The sequence below is a fragment of the Salvelinus namaycush genome, chromosome 5, assembly GCF_016432855.1.
Source record: "Salvelinus namaycush isolate Seneca chromosome 5, SaNama_1.0, whole genome shotgun sequence".
NCBI classification, from domain to species: Eukaryota; Metazoa; Chordata; class Actinopteri; order Salmoniformes; family Salmonidae; genus Salvelinus; species Salvelinus namaycush.
In genome coordinates, this window is record NC_052311.1 from 38053107 (window position 1) to 38079808 (window position 26702).

General features: G+C 42.4%; 1 protein-coding gene across 1 annotated transcript in view; it reads left to right on the forward strand.

Moving 5' to 3' along the window:
• LOC120047098 (receptor-type tyrosine-protein phosphatase U-like) overlaps positions 1 to 26702 on the forward strand; it is a 281387-nt gene that overhangs the window by 183902 nt on the left and 70783 nt on the right. Inside the window, exons 13-15 of the mRNA XM_038992639.1 lie at positions 9961 to 9997; positions 19393 to 19534; positions 26415 to 26572. Of these exons, the coding sequence (XP_038848567.1) occupies positions 9961 to 9997; positions 19393 to 19534; positions 26415 to 26572 (337 nt within the window). The remainder of the gene's footprint in view (positions 1 to 9960; positions 9998 to 19392; positions 19535 to 26414; positions 26573 to 26702) is intronic.

Below are 26702 nucleotides of genomic sequence, written 5' to 3' on the forward strand. Positions count from 1 at the left end.
AGAGCCCGGACTTGAACCCAATCTAACATCTCTGGAGAGACCTGAAAATAGCCTTGCAGCAACGCTCCCCATCCAACCTAACAGAGGTACAGCGAAGAATGGGAGATACTCCCCAAATACAGGTGGGCCAAGCTTGTAGCGTCATACCGAAAAAGACTCTATGGCTGTAATTGCTGCCAAAGGTGCTTCAACAAAGTGCTGAGTAAAGGGTCTGAATACTTATGTAAATGTAATATTCTGTTCACATTTATTTAATTTTTTTCAAAAATGTCTAAAAACTTGTTTTTGCGTTGTCATTATGGGGTATTGTGTGTAGATTGAAGAGGGAAAAAAACAATTGAATATATTTTAGAATAAGGCTGTAACCTAACAAAATGTGGGAAAAGTAAAGGGGTCTGAATTATTTCCGAAGGCACTGTAGGCTGGATAGCTGGGTTCATTTTATGACTATTAAGATTCCCCTAGCTTGCTATTCTAACAGCAATGTCATGGTGTACCTGATTTGTTTGATAATGTATGGTCTTTCTATAAGGAACAGTAACCTCATTGTGATTTGGTTGACATTTATTTGAAGGTTATCACTTGACTACAGAAAAACTCTGGTGATCTGAGATAGTTTCAAATTAGCAGGGAGAGCTGTTAGAATGTTCTGGACTTGTATGTCAGGCCAAGTTTATTACCTGAGTGGTTTTTGGCCTGATTCATTCCTTGGCCCAGGTCTACAATGTCACTAACTTCTAAAAACTTTTTTTATTTAACTTGGTAAGTCAGTCTCTCTGTACTACCTCTACTTCATCACCCTCCCGGATCCTCCTCATCAAAAAAGCTGACTAGCATAGCCTAGCCTAACGGGACAGGGATATCATATAATATAATTTTCATGAAATCACAAGTCCAATACAGCAAATGAAAGATAAACAGCTTGTGAATCCAGCCATCATTTCCGATTTTTAAAATGTTTTACAGCGTAAACACAATATGTATTTCTATTAGCTAACCACAATAGCCAAACACACAACCGCATATTTTCACCATGTTTCCACCGCATAGGAAGCTTTCACAAAACCGACAAAATAGAGATAAAATTAGTCACTAACCAAGAAACAACTTCATCAGATGACAGTCTTATAACATGTTATACAATACATTTATGTTTTGTTCGAAAATGTGAATATTTGAGGTATAAATCATAGTTTTACATTGCAGCCACCATCAAAAATAGCACCAAAGCAGCCAGAATAATAACAGAGAGCAACGTGAAATACATAAATACTCATCATAAAACATTTATGAAAAATACATGGTGTACAGCAAATGAAAGATAAACATCTTGTGAATCCAGCCAATATTTCCGATTTTTTTAAGTGTTTTACAGCGAAAACACAATATAGAATTATATTAGCTTACCACAATAGCCAAACACACAAACGCATTTATTCACCGCAAAGGTAGCTTTCGCAAAAAACAGCAAAAGATATAAAATTAATCACTAACCTTTGGACAACTTCATCAGATGACAGTCTTATAACATCATGTTATACAATACATTTATGTTTTGTTCGAAAATGTGTATATTTATAGCTACAAATCCTGGTTATACATTGTGAATACGTAGCAACGATTCACCAGAATCTCCGGAGATATTTTGGACACTCACCTAATCTGACCAAAGAACTCATCATAAACTTTACATAAAAATACTTGTTGTATGGCAAATGAAAGATACACTGGTTCTTAACTTCTACTTGGTACTCATCCCGGATCCGGGAGCACCCTCATCAGTAAAAAAGCTGACTAGCATAGCCTAGCATAGCGCCACAAGTAAATACTAGCATCTAAATATCATGAAATCACAAGTCCAAGACACCAGATGAAAGATACACATCTTGTGAATCCAGCCATCATTTCCGATTTTTTAAATGTTTTACAGGGAAAACACAATATGTATTTCTATTAGCTAACCACGATAGCAAAAGACCCAACCGCATATTTTCACCATTTTTTTACTGCATAGGTAGCTATCAGAAATTCGACCAAATAAAGATATAAATAGTCACTAACCAAGAAACAACTTCATCAGATGACAGTCTGATAACATATTTATTGTATAGCATATGTTTTGTTCGAAAAATGTGCATATTTCAGGTATAAATCATAGTTTTACATTGCAGCCACCATCACAAGTCTCACCAAAGCAGCTAGAATAACTACAGAAACCAACGTGAAATACCTAAATACTCATCATAAACATTTATGAAAAATACACGGTGTACAGCAAATGAAAGACAAACATCTTGTGAATCCAGCCAATTTTTTTTATTTTTTAAGTGTTTTACAGCGAAAACACAATATAGCATTATATTAGCTTACTACAATAGCCTACCACACAACCGCATTCATTCAAGGCACGTTAGCGATAGCGAATAAACCAGCAAAAGATATACATTTTTTCACTAACCTTCTCAAACTTCATCAGATGACAGTCCTATAACATCATATTACACAATACATATATGGTTTGTTCGAAAATGTGCATATTTAGCGGTACAATTCGTGGTTGAACAATGTGAATACTAGCCAAACTGCACAAAATAATCCGGATATATTTCTGACACTCACATCATCTAATCAAATAACTCATCATATACTTTACTAAAAAATACAGGTTGGACAGCAAATGAAAGATACACTAGTTCTTAATGCAACCGCTGTGTTAGATTTTTAAAAATAACCTTAGTACGACATACAGCTTACGTTATAGCGAGACAGCGCCCGAAATCTGGGCGGAATATAGTCTAAACATTTTCGACAGAAATACGAAATAATATCATAAATGGTTCCTACTATTTGATGAGCTTCCATCAGATTCTTGTACAAGGTGTCCTTTTTCCAAAATAATCGTTGTTCGGTTGTAGAATGTCGTCTTCATCTGTCGATTTAGCTAACAAAGATGGCCATGCGGCACGGAAGTTTCCAACTCACAATAACGCATAACAAAGGAAATACCGAAAATCGCAATATACTGATATAAACTGATATAACTCGGTTTAAAATAACTACATTATGATGTTTTTAACACATATATCAAATGAAATCAGAGCCAGATATATCTAACTTCTAAAACGAAAGCTTTTCTGAACGCAATGCAGAGGTCCCTCTTGCGTCAAGCCAAACGGTGGAAAGACCAGACCTACGGTTCCAAGAGGTCTTGTTCGGCCTCAGATCTAGCTAGACACCCCATTCCAACTCTCACTGCCTACTGACATCTAGTGGAAGGCGTATGCAGTGCATGTAGACCCATAGATTCCATGCAAATTAATAAACTGACCCTGGAACAGAGCCCTCGATTTCAGATTTCTCACTTCCTGACAGGAAGTTTGCTGCAAAATGAGTTCTGTTTTACTCACAGATATAATTCAAACGGTTTTAGAAACTAGAGAGTGTTTTCTATCCAATAGTAATAATAATATGCATATTGTACGAGCAAGAATTGAGTACGAGGCAGTTTAATTTGGGAACGATTTTTTACAAAGTGGAAATAGCGCCCCCCCTATTGAGAAAAGGTTTAATGCAACCGCTGTGCTAGATTTTTAAAAATAACTTTACCACAACATACAGCTTGGGTTATTGTGAGACAGTCCTCACCAACACGGCGGAGAATAGACATCAACATATTACACAGAAATACGAAATAACATCATAAATGTTGTCTTACTTTTGCTGAGCTTCCATCAGAATGTTGTACAAGGAGTCCTATTTCCAGAATAAATCGTTGTTTGGTTTTAGAATGTCCATTTCTTCTGTCGAATTCGCGCCACAATGCTAGCCAAGGTTGCAAACATTACCATCCTCTCTTGGCGCAAAGAACGGAAAACTCCAAAAGTCCCAATTAACGTTGAATAATCTGATAAAACTAGGTTGAAAAACCTACTTTATGATGTTATTATCATATGTATCAAATAAAATCAGAGCCGGAGATATTCGCCGTGTATACCGAATATATTCAGAAGACAATGTCGAGGTCCCTCGCGCGCCGTCGAAGACAAAGAAAATACCGGACCTGTCACTCCAAAAGCTCTTGTTCGGCCTCAGATCAAGCTAGACACCCCATTCCACCTTCCACTGCCTGTTGACATCTAGTGGAAGGCGTATGAAGTGCATGCATATCGATAATTAAAAGCCAGTTGAATAGGCAGGCCCTGAAACAGAGCCTCGTTTTCAGATTTTTCACTTCCTGTATGGAAGTTTGCTGCCAAATGAGTTCTGTTTTACTCACAGATATAATTCAAACAGTTTTAGAAACTTGAGAGTGTTTTCTATCCAATAGTAATAATAATATGATCTAGAACAGAGTACGAGGCCGTTTCATTTGGGCACGATTTTTTCCAAAGTGCAAACAGCGCCCCCGTATTGACAAGAATTAAGAACAAATTCTTATTTAAAATGACGGCCTACCCCGGCTAAACCAGGATGACACTGGGCCAATTGTGTGCCGCCCTATGGGACTCCCAATCATGGCCGATTGTGATTCAGCCTGGAATTGAACCGTGGTCTGTAGTGACGCCTCTAGCATTGAGATGTAGTGTCTTAGACCACTGCGCCACTCTGGAGCCCTAACCTTCAGGAAGTCCCCCTTGTATGTTCTTCACTAGAAATATGTTTGACAGTTGAATGATGGTAAAGCTCTCTAATGATGGTGTTTGTCATCGGGCATGAGTATATTTTTGGATTTAAATCTTCCATTGAGCACCCTACTTCACTGCATTTTTGATGATCTGGTACTTTTTCGAGTGGAGTTCAGTATTCTTGCTCAGGTCTTATACAGTATATTGTGCTTATATTCCGCAAGATGGCGCCGATGGAGATGGCAGCTTCGCTTCTAGTCCTTAGGAAACTGCAGTAATTCGGTCTGCGGTCTTCTAGTGAGGTTTCGGAGGCACGCACACCACCCGAGTATATTACTCGCTAATGTCCACTCCCTATTTAACAAAGACGACGAAATCAGGGCAAGAGTTGCTTTCCAAAGAGATATCCGACATTGTAACATACTCTGTTTCACGGAAACATGGCTAGCTTGGGATATGCTGTCGGAGTCTGTACAGCCAACGGGAATTTCAGTGCATCATGCCGACAGGAATAAACATCTCTCCGGTAAGAAGAAAGGCGGGGGTGTATGTTTCATGATTAATGACTCATGGTGTAATCGTAACAACATACAGGAACTCAAGTCCTTTTGTTCACTTGACCTAGAATTCCTCACAATCAAATGCCAACCGGTTATTGTCACAGCCGTGTATATCAGACAGCCCTCAAGGAACTTCACTGGACTTCATGCAAACTGGAAACCATATATCCTGAGGCTGCATTTATTGTAGCTGGGGATTTTAACAAAGATAATTTGAGAACAAGGCTACCTAAATTCTATCAGCATATCGAATGCAGTACATGAGCAAGTAACACGCTCGACAATTGCTACTCTAACTTCCACAATGCATACAATGCCCTCCCCCGCCCTCCTTTTGGCAAATCTGACCATGATTCCATATTGTTGCTCCCTTCCTATAGGCAGAAACTAAAACAGGAAGTGCCCGTGCTTAGGTCTATCCAACGCTGGTTTGACCATTTGTATTCAACGCTTCAAGATTGCTTCAATCACGCGGACTGGGATATGTTCCGGGTAGCCTCAGAGAATAACATTGAAGTATACGCTGACTCGGTGAGCGAGTTTATAAGGAAGTGTATAGGAGATGTTGTGCCCACTGTGACTATTAAAACCTTCCCTAAACAGAAACCGTGGATGGATGGCAGCAATCGCGCTAATCTGAAAGCACGTTTCACCGCATTTAATCATGGCAAGGCGACTTGACTGAATACAAACAGTGTAGTTATTCTCTCTAAGGCAATCAAACAAGCAAAGTGTTAGTATAGAGACATAGTGGAGCCGCAATTCAACTGCTCAAACACGAGACATATGTGGCAGGGTCTACAGATAATCATGGATTACAAACAGAAAACCAGCCCAGTCGCGGACATCGACGTCTTGCTTCCAGACAAACGTAACACCTTCTTTTCCTGCTGTGGGCTCTCCTTGACCGTAGCTGACGTGAGTAAAACATTTAAACGTGTTAACCCTCACAAGACTGCCAGCCCAGACGGCATCCCTAGCTGCATCCTCAGAGCATAAGCAGACCAGCTGGCTGGTGTGTTTACGGACATATTCAGTCAATCCCTATCCCAATATGTTGTCCCCACATGCTTCTAGATGGCCACCATTGTTTCTGTTTCCAAGAAAGCTAAGGTAACTGAACTAAATGACTATCGCCCCGTAGCACTCACTTCTGTCATCGTGAAGTGCTTTGAGAGACTAGTCAAGGATCATATCACCTCCACCCTACCTGTCATGTCACCCTAGACCCACTTCAATTTGCTTACCGCCCCAATAGGTCCACAGACGATGCAATCGCCAGAACACTGCACACTGCCCTATCCCATCTGGACAAGAGGAATACCTATGTAAGAATGTTGTTCATTGACTACAGCTCAGCATTCAGCACCATAGTACCCTCCAAACTCATCATTAAGCTTGAGACCCTGGGTCTCGACCCTGCCCTGTGCAATTGGGTCCGGGGCTTCCTGACGGGCCACCCCCAGGTGGTGAAGGTAGGAAACAACATATCCACTCTGCTAATCCTCAACACCCACAAGGGTGCGTTCTCAGCCCCCTCCTGTACTCCCTGTTTACCCACGATTTTGTGGCCATGCACACCTCCAACTCAATCATCAAGTTTGCAGACGACACAACAGTGGTAGGCTTTATTACCAACAACAACGAGACAGCCTACAGGGAGGAGGTGAGGGCTCTTGGAGTGTGGTGTCAGGAAAATAATCTCTCACTCAATGTCAGCAAAACAAAAGAGATGATCGTGGACTTCAGGAAACAGCAAAGGGAGCACCCCACTATCCACATCAACAGGAAAGCAGTGGAGAAGTAGGAAAGTTTTAAGTTCCTCGGGGTACATATCACCGACAAACTGAAATGGTCCACCCACACAGACAGTGTTGTGAAGAAGGCGCAACAGCACATCTTCAACCTCAGAAGGCTGAAAAAATGTGGCTTGTCATCGATAACCCTTACTAACTTTTACAGGTGCACAATTGAGAGCTGTCGGGCTGTATCACTGTCGGGCTGTATCACTCCCTGGTACGGCAACTGCACCGCCCCAAAACCACATGGCTCTCCAGGGGGTGGTGCGGTCTGCACAACACATCACCGGGAGCAAACTACCTGCCCTCCAGAACACCTACAACACCAGATGTCACAGGAAGGCAAAAAAGATTATCAAGGACAATAACCACCCGAGCCACTGCCTGTTCACCCCGCCTCCATCCAGAAGGCGAGGTCAGTACCGGTGCATCAAACTGGAACTGAGAGATAGAAAAACAGATTCTATCTCAAGGCCATCCAGATTGTTAAACAGCCATCACTAGCACAGAAAGGCGGCTGCCTACTTACAGACTTGATATCATTGGCCACTTTAATAAATGGAACACTAGTCACTTTAATAACGGCACTTTAAGAATGTTTGCATATCTCGCATTACTCATCTCATGTGTATACTGTATCCTACACTATCTATTCTATACCAGCTATTGCGTCTTAGCCGCTCTGTCACTGCTCATCCATATTTTTTATATTTATATATTGTTATACCATTCCTTTACTAGATTGTGTGTATTAGGTTTTTGTTGTGCAATTGTTGATATTACCTGTCAGATCTAGAAGCTTAAGCATTTCGCTACACTCGCAATAACATTTGCTAACCATGTGTATGTGTAACCTTATACCCTGATGAAGACAGCTTGGCTGTCGAAATGTTGGTAATTACATTTTTGCATCTGAGCTCCTAGAGTGTGCGGCTTTCCTTTGTTTAACCATGTGTATGTGACCAATAAAATATGTATTTTATAATCCTAATTCCTTAAATTAGGATTCCTTAATGCTCCTTAAGTTTCTGTGTTTGGTTAATTACATCTCAGCATCACAAACGTTTTATTTTGGTCTGAATAAGCTTGGTTAAGGATCAACATTACGGCTACGAGTGGTCCTTATAAACATTGGCAGAGACGTTTAAAAAGTGAAAGAGACTAACAATATTTGGCATTTACTCATGCTAATGAGCTGGAGGTTTGCTGTCACGCCTCTGTGCAATTGCTTTGATTGATGCATGTAAAGAGGCACTTGAAAGATGGTGCATTCTGACTGGCTCTTTGAAGACCATAGCATGGGCAGCATTTCAGTCACAACACCCAGTGCGTCTCCTAAAGGCACACTCACACAGGCTAACCTGAGTGTACTGTAGTAACGATGGCTGCCAGGGATGCCAACACCTCTGGCATGACTGGCACAGTTTGTGTTGGCGGCAGGGCATCAGTGTCCCCTATGTGGGCTATCTGTTTCTGCTCTCCAGATCACCAATTAACTCCCCTCTTCTGCCTTCTACACTCAGACTGACGACGTGCCAGTATGGATGATTTGAGCTGCAATATATCACCTCTACTTTCTCCATTACACATTTTTCTGTCAAATGTAGTAAACGAAGTCTGCTCAGTCTTATTCCCCATCACCCAGAATGGTTTGAAAGTCTTCATAATTTATTTGCTTGGAGTTTGCTGACAGATCTGCTTTTGGAAAGCCAGGCTGGGCATGGTCGCTTTCATGAATTTGATTGAGTGGAAGGATGCGGGTTTAAGTCCTGCGACAGTGACTCTACAATCAGGGATGAGTCATCGTCCTGTCACTATCACACAAGCCAAAGTATTTATATGCGGGCCACGTTCGATTGGAGAACCATCTAATGAGTTAATCTGAAACGTTCTTACGCGAGTTTAAAAACAGCATTTATTTCGTTTTGCCTGTATTAAGCACAAGTGTTAAATCAGCATTGGATTCCTGCAAATTATTGCCTTGATGCAGTGAGGAATTGCCCCTGTATTTTTATGGGATGGTTTCTGTCTGTCTTGATAGTCTTCTAAGAACCCATTGTATTTGAATGTCCAAAGCATCCTGCAATTACATTTTCATAGCGTTTACTGATACTAAAAAAGAGAGCTGAAAGTGTGTGAATGTTTTAGTCTGTTTGTGGATCGTTTATGTGTGTGTGTGTGTCTTCAATATGCCTCCCTACGTGTCTGTACTTTTTAGGAAAAAAACATTGCCATAGGTTTAAGAGTGGGTTTAGGAGGAAGTCAGCTTGAAATGGATTTTCAATAAAAAAAGGCAATTTAGCCGCAGTTTGAGAGGGCACTTGCTCCTTTCCGGATGGGCAGATTTGCATAATTGTCCCATAAGGCCTGAATTAGCGTCTGTAAATCTTAATTTGATAATGCATCTCCTCGTTGAGGTGGCAAGACGGAATTGGATTACGGTCTTAATTCTCATTAGTGTTGTTCGACAAAGGTCCTTTTTATAACACCAAGATCTCATCAGCTGAAATTTGAAGGAAATTAATTCCTTTTTATAGCGGCATATTGGTCCAGGGCCATCTTCTCAATTCAGTTACTTTCCCTTTCATCAAATCTTCCTTTCTCTCTTTAAACACTTCACCTCAACTCTTGCCTTTCATATTGATTGACATTCACTGGTCATATATCATTGTAAGTGACTATCATTTTAGTTGATTGAATGCCTCCTCAGTATTCCACTCATGGGGCTCTATTTTGAGTGTCTTTCAATCCAATATGCTGGTCCCTAAAGATGTAAGACAATCCAACAGTGAATGTTTGTCTAATTTTCATCTGTTGAAGATAATTTGCTTTGTGATTTGATTGTCAAAATCCAATTTTCATTATGGTTAAGCCAAAATTATATATAATGGTAGGTTCATCGTTTCTGCATTCTACAGAATGCAAAGCATTGGCAATGTTCCCACCTCTGATCTCTGTATTCTCTCTTTTTTTCAGGAAAGCAGAATAAACTGCATCCGAATAGGCCGCAAAGGTAATTCAACATGAATATTTTCATTGAACAAAACAGTGACCTTTTATGGATCTCCCCAAGTCTCTGAAGTCCTATAGGCTTTACTGTAGCATGTTGACCTTACACTCTAAATGCAACTCCAAAGATGAAAAGATGTGGTGGGTTCAGTTCCAGACACTAGTCTTTGTGCTGGTATTCCAGACATTTACAGTAGATGGAGTTTATCATGTGGGAGAAGCAGGGAGACTTCTCTGAAGATCCATGTTGTTTAGTGATGAGGCAGACTCCTGTGAGCTTTCCTCTCCTTGCCTTCAGAGAAAAGGACAACAAGCAGGGAGAGATTAGAGGTCAGGCTTTCATCATGCTTGTTTGGGGGAACACAACCATATCAAAGGCAGTTCCACTGTTCCCGTCAGACAACCACACTACTCGGAGGGGGAGGGAAACATCTGAGGGCTTTTGACCCATCTGCTCAAGAAGGGCCCTTCACATCAAAAACACAAATGTAACTACCTGAGCCCATCATTATGAGCAATGTTTCTCGCCCTTCCTCCCTCCCACTCTCTATCACCCTGCCACAGAGACTCAAAAGAACATGAAAAGGGCATAGAAGTTGAGTCCTGATGGCACGACAGGCTCTCCCCCACTACTGTTGTGCGCTGTCGGATCGTGGTGACTAATAGTCATGTATTTATAGTTATCATAGTGCTGCTACAGTAAGCTAGTTTTGCTAGTAAATTGACTTGGCAAGGTGTACTTTTCAGTGAAGGCGTCTTTTTTGTGACTGAGTAATGAAAGAGACCAGGCTCTCTTGAAGCATGAAGCCAAAACGCAAGGCAAGCCATTTTAGCTCTGAGTCTCACTCCATCTGCTCCTCACAGACACCCAGTTGGGCTTTGATTAATTACGTCTCGACACATTGATGAACATTAAACAGTACATGCCTCTTGTACATACGAGAGAGAGAGAGAGCGAGAGAGCGAGAGAGCGAGAGAGCGAGAGAGAGACTTGATGAGAACCCTATGAAAATGTATTTAAACATTCAGCCACATTGTATTTTAACCCCCAAATAGCTTTCAAATTGGTTATGATCAACATGAGATACTTTTAATCAGCCTTTTAACATCCTTCTGGAAAAACAGGAAATAATATCTTGTCATACAGGGTTAAGTAGGAAGACCAGCTTTAGAAACTACAACTGATGTAACTAAACTGACAAATAGGATTCCCCAGTGTCACGCCCTGATCTGTTTCACCTGTCCTTGTGCTTGTCTCCACCCTCCTCCAGGTGTCGCCCATCTTCCCCACTTATCCCCTGTCTGTTCGTCTTGTTTGTCAAGTCAATCCGCGTTTTGTCTCAGCTCCTGCTTTTCCCCAGTTTCTCTTTTCCTCGCTCTCCTGGTTTTGACCATTGCCTGTCCTGACTCTGAGTCCGCCTGCCTGACCACTCTGCCTGCACCTGACCCTGATCCTGCCTGCCGTCCTGTGCCTTTGCCCCTACTCTCGATTTCCGACCTTTTCTTGACCTGACCCTGTGTCTGCCTACTGTCCTGTGCCTTTGCCACTACTCTGGATTATCAACCCCTGCTTGCATTGACCTGTCATTTGCCTGCCCCTGTTGCTGTAATGAACATTGTTACTTCAACACAGTCTGCATTTGGGTCTTACCTGAAACGTAATAACCAGATTATTAAACATTTCAGGGTACAACACATCAGTGGTTAGTCATTTTGTATCTATGTGATCCCTCTAACGTTAAACATGATTGCTGCTGCATCACAGAATTTTCTGGTTGTGAAGCGTTACTTTAATCAGCCTTTGATCAGCAAAGTGGAGACAAATTAATTGGGCTTAGTTAACAAAGCTGGAGATTACTTATCAACTTCCAGGTGACAGTTTAATTAACAATCTCTTGGCAGCTCCCATCACAACAATAGACTTCTATTTCTTCTCCAAGTGCCAATGTCCACTCTCAGCTAGCCGGCAGGTGTATGGATTAATATGGGAAAAATGTAATGTTTGGCTTAATAAAAATTCCCATACTAAATGTGGCAAGATGATCGTCTCTGTCCAGGGTGTCAGTAAAATAAACAATTTTTTTTCACCCGCAGCCATGTTATTAGGTTGAAAAATATAGGCCTACTCCTGTATTTCACATGATGAATTTAATTTATATATGCCTTCTCTGTCTCTCTGTGTTGGTATGAACAAAGTCTTTAATTAATTTTCTGCCAACTACAGTGCCTTCAGAAAGTATTCACACCCCATGACTTTTTCCACATTTTGTTGTGTTACAGCCTGAATTTAAAATGGATTAAATTGAGCTTGTTTTGTCACTGGCCTAAACACAATGCCCCATAATGTCAAAGTGGAATTATGTTTTTTGACATTTTTACAAATTAATTAAAAATGAAAAGTGAATATGTATGCAACCCCTTTCTTATGGCAAACGCATTTAAGTTCAGGAGTAGAAATGTGCTTAACAAGTCACATAATAAGTTGCATGGACTCAATCTGTGTGCAATAATAGTGTTTAACATGAAAATTGAATGACTACCTCATCTCTGTACCCAACACATACAATTATCTGTAAGGCCCCTCAGTTGAGGAGTGTAACGATTGTTCTCCTCCTCGTCTGAGGAGGAGCAGGGATCGGACCAATATGCAGCGTGGGTTGAATACATGTTGATTTATTATAACGAAGACGAAACGAAGAACACTGACAAACTATACAAAAACAACAAACGACGTCAACAGACCTGAACATGTGAACTTACATATAACGAAGAACGCACGAACAGGAACAGACTAAACAAACGAAACAGTCCCGTGTGGTACAGACACGGAAGACAATCACCCACCAACAAACTGTGTGAACAGACTACCTTAATATGGTTCTCAATCAGAGGAAACGTCAAACACCTGCCCCTGATTGAGAACCAGATAAGTCTAATTTCCAATGAACCTAAACATAGAAACACATAACATAGACTGCCCACCCAGCTCACGTCCTGACCAACTAAACAAAGCTAAACAAAGGAAAATAAGGTCAGGAACGTGACAGTACCCCCCCCCCCCCCAAGATGCGGACTCCGGCCGCAAAACTGAACCTATAGGGGAGGGTCTGGGTGGGCATCTGTCCACGGTGGCGGCTCTGGCTCTGGACGTTGTCCCGACCCCACCATAGTCAATCCCCGCTTCCGTAGCCTCCTCCCAATGGCCACCCTCCAAATTAACCCACCTGGATTAAGGGACAGCACCGGACTAAGGGGCAACACCGGGATGAGGGGCAGCACCGGACTGAGGGGCAACACCGGACTGAGGGGCAGCACCGGACTGAGGGGCAGCACCGGACTGAGGGGCAGCACCGGACTGAGGGGCAGCTCCGGACTGAGGGGCAGCTCCGGACTGAGGGGCAGCTCCGGACTGAGGGGCAGCTCCGGACTGTCTAACGACTCTGGCTGGTCATGGCTGGCTGATGGCTCTGGCTGGTCATGGCTGGCTGACGGCTCTGGCTGCTCATGGCTGGCTGACGGCTCTGGCTGCTCATGGCTGGCTGACGGCTCTGGCTGCTCATGGCTGGCTGACGGCTCTGGCTGCTCATGGCTGGCTGACGGCTCTGGCTGCTCAGGACAGACGGGCGGCTTTGAAGGCTCAGGACAGACGGGCGGCTTTGAAGGCTCAGTACAGACGGGCAGCGCAGGCGGCGCTTGGCAGACGGACAGCTCAGACGGCGTTGGGCAGACGGCAGACTCTGGCCGGCTGAGGCGCACTGTAGGCCTGGTGCGTGGTGCCGGAACTGGAGGTACCGGGCTAAGGACACGCACCTCAAGGCTAGTGCGGGGAGCAGCAACAGGACGCACAGGACTCTGGAGACGCACAGGAGGCTTGGTGCATGGTGCCGGAACTGGTGGTACCGGGCTGGAGACACGCACCATAGGGCTAGTGCGTGGAGGAGGAACAGGGCTCTGGAGACGCACAGGAGGCTTGGTGCGTGGTGCCGGAACTGGTGGTACCGGGCTGGAGACACGCACCATAGGGCTGGTGCGTGGAGGAGGAACAGGGCTCTGGAGACGCACAGGAAGCCTGGTGCGTGGTGTTGGCACTGGTGGTACTGGGCTGGGGCGGAGAGGTGGCGCCGGATATACCGGACCGTGCAGGCGTACTGGCTCCCTTGAGCACCGAGCCTGCCCAACCTTACCTGGTTGTATGCTCCCCGTAGCCCGACCAGTGCGGGGAGGTGGAATAACCCGCACTGGGCTGTGTTGGCGAACCGGGGACACCATGCGTAAGGCTGGTGCCATGTATGCCGGCCCGAGGAGACGCACTGGAGACCAGACGCGTTGAGCCGGCTTCATGGCACCTGGCTCAATGCTCATTCTAGCCCTGCCAGTGCGGGGAGAAGGAATAACCCGCACCGGGCTAAGCACACGTACAGGAGACACCGTGCGCTTTACCGCATAACACGGCGTCTGCCCGTACTCTCGCTCTCCACGGTAAGATCGGGAAGTTGGCGCAAGTCTCCTACCTGACTTCGCCACACTACCCTTTAGCCCCCACCCCCAAGACATTTTTGGGCTTGACTCACAGGCTTCCTACCGCGTCGTCGTGTTGCCTCCATTCGCCGGTATCCCTCCTCACACTGCGCCAGAGAATCCCAGGCGGGCTCCGGCCTTCTCCCTGGGTCAATCGCCCACCTGTCGATCTCCTCCCACGTAGTGTAGTCCAGATTTTGCTCCTGCTTCCGTGCTGCCTCCTCATACCGCCGCCTCTCGGCTTTAGCTGCCTCCAGCTCTTCACGAGGGCGGCGATATTCTCCAGGTTGTGCCCATGGTCCTTTACCGTCCAGTATTTCCTCCCATGTCCAGAAATCCTGCGATCGCTGCTGCTGCTTTTTCCCACGCTGCTTGATCCTTGGTTGGTGGGTGATTCTGTAACGATTGTTCTCCTCCTCGTCTGAGGAGGAGCAGGGATCGGACCAATATGCAGCGTGGGTTGAATACATGTTGATTTATTATAACGAAGATGAAACAAAGAACACTGACAAACTATACAAAAACAACAAACGACGTCAACAGACCTGAACATGTGAACTTACATATAACGAAGAACGCACGAACAGGAACAGGAACAGACTAAACAAACGAAACAGTCCCGTGTGGTACAGACACGGAAGACAATCACCCACCAACAAACGGTGTGAACAGCATAACTTAATATGGTTCTCAATCAGAGGAAACGTCAAACACCTGCCCCTGATTGAGAACCATATAAGTCTAATTTCCAATGAACCTAAACATAGAAACACATAACATAGACTGCCCACCCAGCTCACATCCTGACCAACTAAACAAAGCTAAACAAATAAAAATAAGGTCAGGAACGTGACAAGGAGTGAATTTCAAACATAGATTCAACCACAAAGACCAGGGAGGCTTTCCATAGCCTCGTAAAGAATGGTGCCTATTGGTAGATTTAAAAAAAAAAAAGCAGACATTTAATATCCCTTTGAGCATGGTGAAGTTAATGATTACACTTTGGATGGGGTATCAACAAACCCAGAATCTGGCATCCTTCATAACTCAGTTGGCCTCATGGGATTTCACCATGAGGCCAATGGTGACTTTAAAACAGTTACAAGAGAAAACTGAGGATGGATCAAAAACATTGTAGTTGCTCCACAATACTATCCTAAATGACAGAGTGAAAAGAAGGTAGCCTTTAAAAAAAGTAATATTGCAGAACATGCATCCAGTTTGCAACAAGTCATTAAAGTAATACTGTAAAAAAATGTGTCAAAGCAATTAACTTGATGTCCTTGAATTCAGAGTGTTATACAGTATTTGGGTAAGAATACATTACTGAGTTCCACTCTCCATATTTTCAAGCATAGTGGTGTCATCATGGTATGGGTATGATTGTAATCGTTAAGGACTGGGGAGTATTTCAGGATAAAGCAATGAACGTAATGGAGCTAAGCACATGCAAAATCCTAGATGAAAATATTGGGCTAACGTTGCACAATACTTGTGTACAGAACTCCAAGGATTAACATCAACGGGGCTGTAGTGGAGCGGGTCAAGAGTTTCAAGTTCATTGGTGTCCACATCACCAACAAACTATCATGGTCCAAACATGCCAAGATAGTAGTGAAGAGGGCGCAACAAAACCTTTTCCCCCTCAGGAGACTGAAAAGACTTGGCATGGGTCCCCAGATCCTCAAAAAGTTCTACAGCTGCACCATCTGGCGCATCCTGACCGGTTGCATCACCGCCTGGTATGGCAACTGCTCGGCATCTGACCGTAAGGCGCTATAAAGGGTAGTGCGTATAGCCCAGTTAATCACTGGGGCCTAGCTTCCTGCAACAAAACCTATGTAATAGGCGGTGTCAGAAGAAAGCCCATAAAATTGTCAGAGACTCCAGTCACCCAAGTCATAGACTGTTTTCTCTGCTACCGCATGGCAAGCAGTACCGAAACGCCTAGTCTAGGACCAAAAGGCTCCTTAACAGCTTCTACCCCCAAGCCATAAGACTGCTGAAAAATTCATCATTGACCCCCCCTTCCATTTGTTTTGTACACTGCTGCTACTCACTGTTTATTATCTTTGCATAGTCACTTCACCCCTACCTACATGTACAAATTACCTTAACTAACCTGTACCCCCGCACACTGACTCGGTACCGATACCCCCTGTATAAATCCTCATTATTATTATGTTATTGTGTTACTTTTTATTATTTTTTACTTTAGTTTATTTGTTAAATATTTTCTTAATACTTCTTGAAATGCACTGTTGGTTAATGGCTTGTAAGTAAGCATTTCACGGTAAGGTCTATACTTGTATTCTGCGCATGTGACAAATAAAGTTTGATTTGATTTGACAATCCAGGTGTGAAAACTCTTAGAAACCTACTCAGAATGAGTCACAGCTGTAATCGCTGGCAAAAATGCTTCTACAGAATATTGACTTAGGGGTGTGAATACTTATGTAAATTCGATATTTCTGTATTTAATATTCAATAAATTTGCGCACATTTCTAAAAACATGTTTTCACTTTGTCATTATGGGTTATTGTGTGTAGATGGCTGAGAAAAACAAATATATTTAATCAATTTTGTATTCAGGCTGTAACATAACAAAATGTGTCTTAAGTCAAAGTGTTTAAATACATTCTGAAGGGAGGCTGGCTGAATTAGTTATCCCTGTCACCCTTGCATGTCAAGCATACTTGTGATACACAAAAATATGACCTGTGATACTCATATAAGGAACCCCAAGGCTGTCCACTCTGTCAGAGGATTTATAAGGCTCAGAGTCCATTAGTCTATGTGATCTGTACACCAATGACGTCTATGGTAATTATCTGAATAAATGTGATAGACTGTAAAAACATTAGTGTTAGAGTACATACAAGGCTGCTAAAACTTTGGGGCTATCCCTTAGTATTGATCAAATGCAACGAGTCATATACAGTATTTGGTGATTTTTCATAAGAAAAACTCTGGGCACCAACCACAAACTTTTCCAAATTTTACTGTAAGAATTCTCTCCCATAGGGATGAGGTCAATGAAATGCCCCTGGGCCTGGTTGCACAAGGAGAGGGCTAAAACATGTCTTCTTTTCCCTTTCCTCTTGCCTCTTGTGAGCCTCTTCATTCCAACCGCTAGCTAGCTATCTAGACCTCTTTCCTTAGGCCAGCTCTGACTTTCTCCTCCACTAGAGAATGGCTGTGCTGTTCCTGAAGGCACAGTAGGGCTGGTTGCAGGGCTGCTTGGGCCGTAAGGAGAGGCTGACACTACACAGAGAAAGTAGATCAGTGGGTTCCTGCTACAAGACAAAAAAAGCTTCTTGCTTCTCCTCCCATTTCCATAAGTGTAGAGCTTTGTGCCAGTGAGATGAGTAACTTGCTATTATAATAATGGCCTTTCCTGTATCTTAGACACTGGGGCACCTTGAAATTATACTGGGGAAAGGGGAATACCTAGTCAGTTGCACAACTGAATGCATTCAACTGAAATGTCTTTCGTATTTAACCCAACCCCTCTGAATCAGAGAAGTGCGGGGGGCTGCTTTAATCGACATCATTGGTGCCCAAAGAGCAGTTAACTGCCTTGCTCAAGGGCAGAACGGCAGATTTTTTCACCTTGCCAGTTAGAGGATTTAAACTAGCAACCTTTCAGTTATGGGACCAACGCTCTTAACGACTAGGCTACCTGCCACCCATACTCTACTGTACTCGTGTGTATTTAAATAAACCACACTATCGTCTTGGATTTAGATTAGTATTGTCTTGATGTGGCATTAAACATTCTGTGGTTGTACAGAAGGTCTTTGTCTTCAAAGTCACATTCATTAGGGCACACAATTGAAAAACGAAAAGGTCTAGGTAGGCCCTCTCTATTTCAGTCTGTGTTCTTCTGTTTGGTGCCCGTTGAACACGACCCAGGTACTCAGTGCGGCAAGTTTGTGAAGACCCTCCACAAAACATTCTCCCAGTCCTAGACAACGTTTATCCCTGGCCTCATACAGTATATCTCAAACCTCCTTTCCTGTGTATCACTCGAAGACACAAAGGGCTCTTATTGTCAAGAAGACACAAACCTTTCCCCATGGCTATTGAAAGAGCAGAGAAATATTCAGTATGATTCACCTATTGAAAAGCTCTCACATTACAGTGGTCTGTTTGTGTCTCCCATCCAAATATCTTGTCTAATGAACACAATTTGTCTGTATTAGCAGGAGCTATTGATGTGGGCACCACACACCCTTTGTAATTGTTTTTATCGTACATTCTGGTAGCCGAAAGAGTTTCAATATGTAATATTTGTCCCTTGAAACATACTGCCATAAAAATAATTTAAACCGTGCATATGAATGCACAGATGTGGCGGTGAAGAGTCAGTCTGTTTTGAAAATTTCTATCTCTTCTCAGCAGTCAGGGTAAGTCCAGCCATTGGTATATTACGAGTCAGGATTTGACAGTGATGACTGTTGTGTATGATAAGCATTGATTATTGATCTGCATTTTAAGCCTGTACATTTCTTCCTATATCCCTTTTTCTGTCCCCCTCTTTGTAACATTTTATTTAAGTAGGCAAGTCAGTTAAGAACAAATTCTTATTTACAATGACGGCCTAGGAAGAGCCTTGTTCAAGGGCAGAACGACAGATTTTTACCTTGTCAGCTCGGGGATTCAATCTAGCAACCTTTTGGTTGCTGGCCCAACACTCTAACCACTAGGCTAGCTGCCACCCCTTTTTCAACCCTCTCTGTCTGTATCTCTCCTTCTGTCTGTTTCTCTCGCTCTCTTGCTCTCTCTCTCTCCACCCCCTCTCTGTCCCACCTCCTTTCTCTCTCCCTTCATCCCTCCCCATCTCTGCTTCCTCCCCTCCCTTCATCTCCCTCTCTCAGCGGCCTGTAAGGACCACCGGCGGGCTCTGGAGGTGTCCCAACACTCAGAGGAGATGGGGCTGATCCTGGGGGTGTGTGCTGGGGGCCTGGTGGTGCTCATCCTGCTCCTGGGGGCCATCATCATCATCATCATCAGGAAGGGGTGAGTCACTGGCGCACATTTTATACCACTTCTCGGTCCTCACTCAGTTAGCCAAATAGTTAACTTTCCTCAGAGGCACAGGATTACCACACAGGGTGGTAAATAAGTTGTTTCCTAACTGACAATTCTCTGGACCACACAAACCATGCTTGTGTATCTGTAGAATGTTGATGCTATTCTTTAGATTCTACTCTCGAGTCTTCCCTAGAACTCGTATTTGCCTTTCCAAAGGGCCAGGTTGTTTTGAAGAGAGCACATGTGACAGGGAGGGAGAGAGAGAGAGGGGTACACCCTTATGGTGTATCAGAGGGACCACACCGCTCTCATCTGCAGGGCTCGTTTGAGTGTGAAATATTTAATTAAATGCAAATACAATTCAATTACTCACTTACTGTAATTACGCACGCCGGGCAGAAGCGTGACCCATAAATTAGAGGATAATTGGGAGGGAAAGCTGTGCTTTAGGAGATGATTAGCCTAGCCGCTAGCTCCCAAATGTCTTACCTCCCCGCAGATGGTGACAACAAGAGGGTCGCCCCACACACCTTTATGGCAGCATATGACCCAGACGTTACACCCTACTCATATACTCCCTTTCACAGGAGTGACTTGACACTGCCCTGAGGGGAGTGTCTGGGTTTTGCCCACTTTTTAATGCCCCACTCTATGATATTTAAATACATTTTTTTGTAATTATTGGGACAGTGAAGTTTTTTTTCTTCTTTTGGCTGTATACTTGACAAGTTTGGTTTGAAATCAAACAATTTGAGGGTATTTTCATCTATATCAGGTGAATCGTTTAGGAATTACAGCAGTTTTTGAACATAGTCCCCCCATTTTAGGGGAGCAAAAGTATTCAGACAAATTCACTTGTATTAAAGTATATGTGTCTTAAAGTAGTAAAAAATAAGTATTTGCATTTTCAAATTCATAGTATGCAATGACTACATGAAGCTTGTGACTACAAATTTGTCGGATGCATTTGCTGTTTGTTTTGGTTGTGTTTCAGATGATTTTGTGCCCAATAGAAATGAATGGTAAACAATTTGTCACTTTTATTGAATATAAAAATTGAATATGTTTCTAAACACTTCTACATGAATGTGGATGCTACCATGATTACGGATAATCCTAAATGAATGATGAGTGAGAAAGTTACACATGCAGAAATATCATACCCCCAAGACATGCTAACCTCCCACCATTACAATAGCAGGGGAGGTTAGCATTTTTGGGGGGGTATAATATTTGTGCTTCTGTAACTTTTTGCACTGTAATCTCATAGTCATTGTTTGATTACAAGTCCAAACTTTTGGAGTATAGAGCCAAAAGACAAAAAATGATTCACTGTACCAATAAGAGCTCTGTATATACCCCTAATTCTTGAGAAATATATAAATGCCTCATGAGCTTAGTTCCAACCCCAGATTCAGAGTCTGGTCTATGCTTATTCAGAAATAGGTGGACATTTCTCAATTAGGTAAAGAGGGTTGTTGAGAGTTTCCAGTCCAGCTGAACAGGCATTATACATTTAATTTATTTTCATTTAACCTTTTTTAACCCTGTTAGTCTCATTCAGATTATAAAACGATTGTTCAATTGAGACCTGGCCAATATAGCAGCACATTCATTTTCATACAAAGACACATTTACAAATAAAACACAAAGCACGACAGTTAAAAAAACATACATTTACACATTGAGCAGGCATGTTGTAGGGAGAACTCAGTTCATATCGTTTCTAGTCTGTTAAAGCATCAGTTAACCCCCAACAACTGCTCCCCGGGCACCGATGATGTCGATTAAGGCAGACCCTGCACCTCTCTGATTCAGAGGGGTTGGGTTAAATGCGGAATACATATTTTGGTTAAATGCATTTTGTTGTGCAACTGACTAGGTAACCCCCTTTCCCTATATGTAGCCTATTAACCTTTCAGTGATACCCATCCCGGATCGGGGAGCATCCTCATCAAAAAAGCTGACTAGCATAGCCTAGCCTAACGGGACAGGGATATCATATAATATAATTTCATGAAATCACAAGTCCAATAAAGCAAATGAAAGATAAACATCTTGTGAATCCAGCCATCATTTCGAATTTTTAAAATGTTTTACAGCGAAAACACAATATGTATTTATATTAGCTAACCACAATAGCCAAACACACAACGGCATGTTTTCACCATGTTTCCACCGCATAGGTAGCTTTCACAAAACCCAGAAATAGAGATAAAATTAATCACTAACCTTGAACAACTTCATCAGATGACAGTCTTATAACATCATGTTATACAATACATTTATGTTTTGTTCGAAAATGTGCATACTTGAGGTATAAATCATAGTTTTACATTGCAGCCACCATCACAAATAGCACCAAAGCAGCCAGAATAATTACAGAGAGCAACGTGAAATACATAAATACTCATCATAAAACATTTATGAAAAATACATGGTGTACAGCAAATGAAAGATAAATATCTTGTGAATCCAGACAATATTTCCGATTTTTAAGTGTTTTACAGCGAAAACACAATATATTTTTCTATTAGCTCACCACAATAGCCAAACACACAACGCCATTTATTCACCGCCAAAATAGCTTTCACAAAACCCAGCAATATAGATAAAATTAACCTGTTTGGGCTGCAGGGGCAGTATTGAGTAGCCAGATAAAAGGTGCCCATTTCAAACGGCCTCGTACTCAATTCTTGCTCGTACAATATGCATATTATTATTACTATTGGATAGAAAACACTCTCTAGTTTCTAAAACCGTTTGAATTATATCTGTGAGTCAAACAGAACTCATTTGGCACAAACTTCCTGACCAGGAAGTGGAAAGTCTGAAATCGAGGCTCTGTTCTACTTCCTGCCTATAAATGGGCATGATACGTATTAGTATACATGCACTTCATAGACCTTCCCCTGGATGTCAAGAGGCGGTGAGAGAAGAAATTTAGTGTTTATCTTGGTCTGAAGTGGAATACAAGCTCTTTGTATGACGTGTCCCCCATTTCCGGTTTTCTGGAGAGCGCGAGGAGGTACCTGGATTTGCCTTCTGTTTAGCTGCCGTTATAGGCGACTACTATCTCCGGCTTTGATTTTATTTGATACATGTGACCATATCATCGTAAAGTATGTTTTTTCAATATAGTTTAATCAGATTATTGAAATTTTTTCGGGAGTTTTGCCGTGTTCCGTTCTCTGACTTTGTTGACGATGGAGAGATTCGCGCCACTTGGCTAGTGCGCTTGCTAATTCAAGAGGGAAAATGGACGTTCTAAATCCAAACAACGACTGTTCTGGACAAAGGACCCCTTGTCCAACATTCTGATGAAAGATCAGCAAAAGTAAGAAACATTTTATGATGCTATTTCATATATCTGTCGTGCATGTGAACAAGTCGTCGGCGCCCAACTTTTGGGTACTCTAGCTATACCGAAGCTGGATGTCGTAATGAAGTTATTTTTTAGAATTCTAACACTGTGATTTCATTAAGAACTAATGGATCTATCATTTCCTATACAACATGTATTTTTTAGTTATGTTTATGAATAGCTATTTGGTCAGAATATGTGTGTCAGAAAAAGTGTCAGAAAAATATCTGAACGTTGTGGGAAATAGTAGCTACGTTAGCAGAATGTATAACCACTGATTTCAGCTCTAAATATGCACATTTTCGAACAAAACATAAGTGTATGTATAACCTGATGTTATAGGACTGTCATCTGATGAAGAATATCAAGGTTAGTCAAAAATTATATATCTTTTACTGGTTTGTTATGATCGCTAACCTTTTGCTACTGGGAAATGGCATGTGTTTCTGGCTATTGTGGTAAGCTAATATAACGCTATATTGTGTTTTCGCTGTAAAACACTTAATAAATCGGAAATATTGGCTGGAATCACAAGATGCCTGTCTTTCATTTGCTGTACACTATGTATTTTTCAGAAATGTTTTATGATGAGTAATTGGGTATTTGACGTTGGTGTCTGTAATTATTCTGTCTGCTTTCGGTGCAATTTCTGATTGTAGCTGCAATGTAAACTATGATTTATACCTGAAATATGCACATTTTTCGAACAAAACATAGATTTATTGTATAACACGTTATAAGACTGTCATCTGATGAAGTTGTTTCTTGGTTAGTTTGGTTGGTTCTTGGTTAGTTAGGTTAGCTTTGTGCATGCTACCTGTGCTGTGAAAAATGTCTGTCCTTTTTTGTATTTGGTGGTGAGCTAACATAAATATACGTGCTGTTTTCGCTGTAAAACATTTTAAAAATCGGACATGTTGGCTGGATTCACAAGATGTGTACCTTTCATTTGCTGTATTGGACTTGTTAATGTGTGAAAGTTAAATATTTAAAAAATATATCTTTTGAATTTCGCGCCCTGCACTTGAAGTGGCTGTTGTCATAAGTGTACCGACGCCGGGCTGCAGCCATAAGAAGTTAATCACTAACCTTTGGACAACTTCATCAGATGACAGTCTTATAACATCATGTTATACAATCCATTTATGTTTTGTTCGAAAATGTGCATATTTAGAGCTGCAAATCGTGGTTATACATTGTGAATACGTAGCAACAATTCACCAAATTGTCCGGAGATATTTTGGATAGTCATCTAATCTAACCAAAGAACTCATCATAAACTTTACTAAAAAATACATGTTGTACAGCAAATGAACTGGTTCTTAATGCAACCGCTGTGTTAGATTTTTAAAAATAACTTTAGTACAACATACAGCATGCAGTATTGTGAGACAGCGCTCACATATTCTCCGCCTTGTTGGAGCCAACATTTACCACAAAAATACGAAATAACATCATAAATATTCTCTTACTTTTCCTGATCTTCCATCAGAATGTTGTGCAAGGAGTCCTAGGTCCAGAATAAATCGTTGTTTGGTTTTAGAATGTCAATTTCTTCTTTCGAATTAGCAACTTTGGCTAGCATTGTGGCGCGAACATGCCCATCAACTCTTGGCACTTGGACTGAAAAATTCCCAAATTCCCAATAAACGTCGAATAAACTGGTCAAACTCGGTTGAAAATCCTACTTTATGATGTTCTTCTCATATGTATCCAATAAAATGAGAGCCGGAGCAATTCGTAGTGTATACCGAACGCTTTTCAGAAGACAATGTGAGGTTCCCCTGCACACCGTCGAAAACTGACAAAAGACCGGACCTGCCACTCCAAAAGCTCTTATTCGGCCTCACATCAAGCTAGACACCCCATTCAACCTTCTACTGCCTGTTGACATCTAGTGGAAGGCGTATTAAGTGCATACAGATCCATAAATAAAAGCCAGTTGAATAGGCAGGCCCTGACACAGAGCCTCGTTTTCAGATTTTTCACTTCCTGTATGGAAGTTTGCTGCCAAATGAGTTCTGTTTTACTCACAGATATAATTCAATCTATCCAATAGTAATAATAATATGCATATTGTATGATCTAGAACAGAGTACGAGGCCGTTTAATTTGGGCACGATTTTTTCCAAAGTGAAAACAGCGCTCCCCTATTCACAAGAAATTAAAATACACTATATATACAAAGGTATGTGGACACCCCTTCAAATTTGTGGATTTGTCTATTTCAGCCATACCCGATGCTGACAGGTGTATAATATTGAGCACATAGCCATACAATCTCCATAGACAAACATTAGCTGTAGAATGGCCTTACTGAAGAGCTCAGTGACTTTCAACGTGGCACTGTCATAGGATGCCACCTTTCCAGCAATCAGTTTGTCAAATTTCTGCCCTGCTAGAGCTGCCCTGGTCAACTGTATGTTCTGTTATGAAGTGGAAACGTGTAGGAGCAACAATGGCTCAGCCTCGAAATTTTAGGCCACACAAGCTCACAGAACAGGACCGCCAAGTGCTGAAGCGCATAGACGTCTGTCCTCAGTTGCAACACTCACTACAGAGTTCCAAACAGCCTCTGGAAGCAGCGTCAGCACAATAACTTAGTTGGAAGCTTCATGTAATTGGTTTCCATGGCCGAGCAGTAAGCCTAAGAGCACCATGCTCAATGCCAAGCATCGGCTGGAGTGGTGTAGAGCTCGCCTACCTGCCTGAATGCATAGTGCCAACTGTAAACTTTGGTGGAGGAGGAATAATGGTCTGGGGCTGTTTTTCATGGTTCAGGCTAGGCCCCTTAGTTCCAGTGAAGGGGAATCTTAATGCTACAGCATACAATGACATTCTAGACGATTCTGTGCTTCCAACTTTGTGGCAACAGTTTGGGGAAAGCCCTTTCTTGTTTTAGCATGACAACGCTCCCATGCACAAAGTGAGGTTCATACAGAAATGGTTTGTCGAGATCGGTGTGGAAGAATTTGACTGGCCTGCACAGAGCCGTGACCTTAAGCTCATCTAACACTTTTGGGATGAATTGGAACGCAGACTGCATGCCAGGCCTAATCGCCCGACAAGCAGGTGTCCACATACTTTTGGTTATGTTGTGTATCTAGGCCTATGAAAAATATGTCTAATTTTATATGAAGTCGAGTCTCAAGTCATATGACTCGAGTCCACACCTATGGCATGCACAACACTGGAGAAGAAACTAAGCCACCATGAAGTTTGCTTTTAGCGGCATGATTGCTACATTTGCTCTGACAGGAAGTGACATGGTTTACTCGTTAAAGGGGAAAACGGTGACATATTCAATTAGAGGCTGGTCTAGCTGCTTTGGCTGTGGTTTGGTCCTGCCACCCTCCTACTTTTCCATTGTTTTGCCAATCGATCATTCACATGCTTGTGCTCTCTCGCTGCCAATGAAGAGTTTCAGTGGCCAAATAAAAATGTTGCTCTCTCTATCCCCCTCTCCCCTCCCCCTCCCTCTCCCTCTCTGTGTGTTTGTAGGAAACCAGTGAACATCAATAAGACACCCATAACGTACCGTCAGGAGAAGAGTAACATGGGTTCGATGGAGCGCAGTTTCACTGACCAGAGTACCCTGCAGGAGGATGAGCGTGTGGCCCTCTCTGCAGGACGCATGGCACACACCTGCAGCATGCGCGGTAAGACACACATACACAGGTATAAGCACACACACCTGCAGTATGTGCTTTCAAATAAAAAGAAGACACCAGCAATCAAGCTATGATTCATTCCTGGAACACCTGAGGACTAAAATATTCACTCACATAA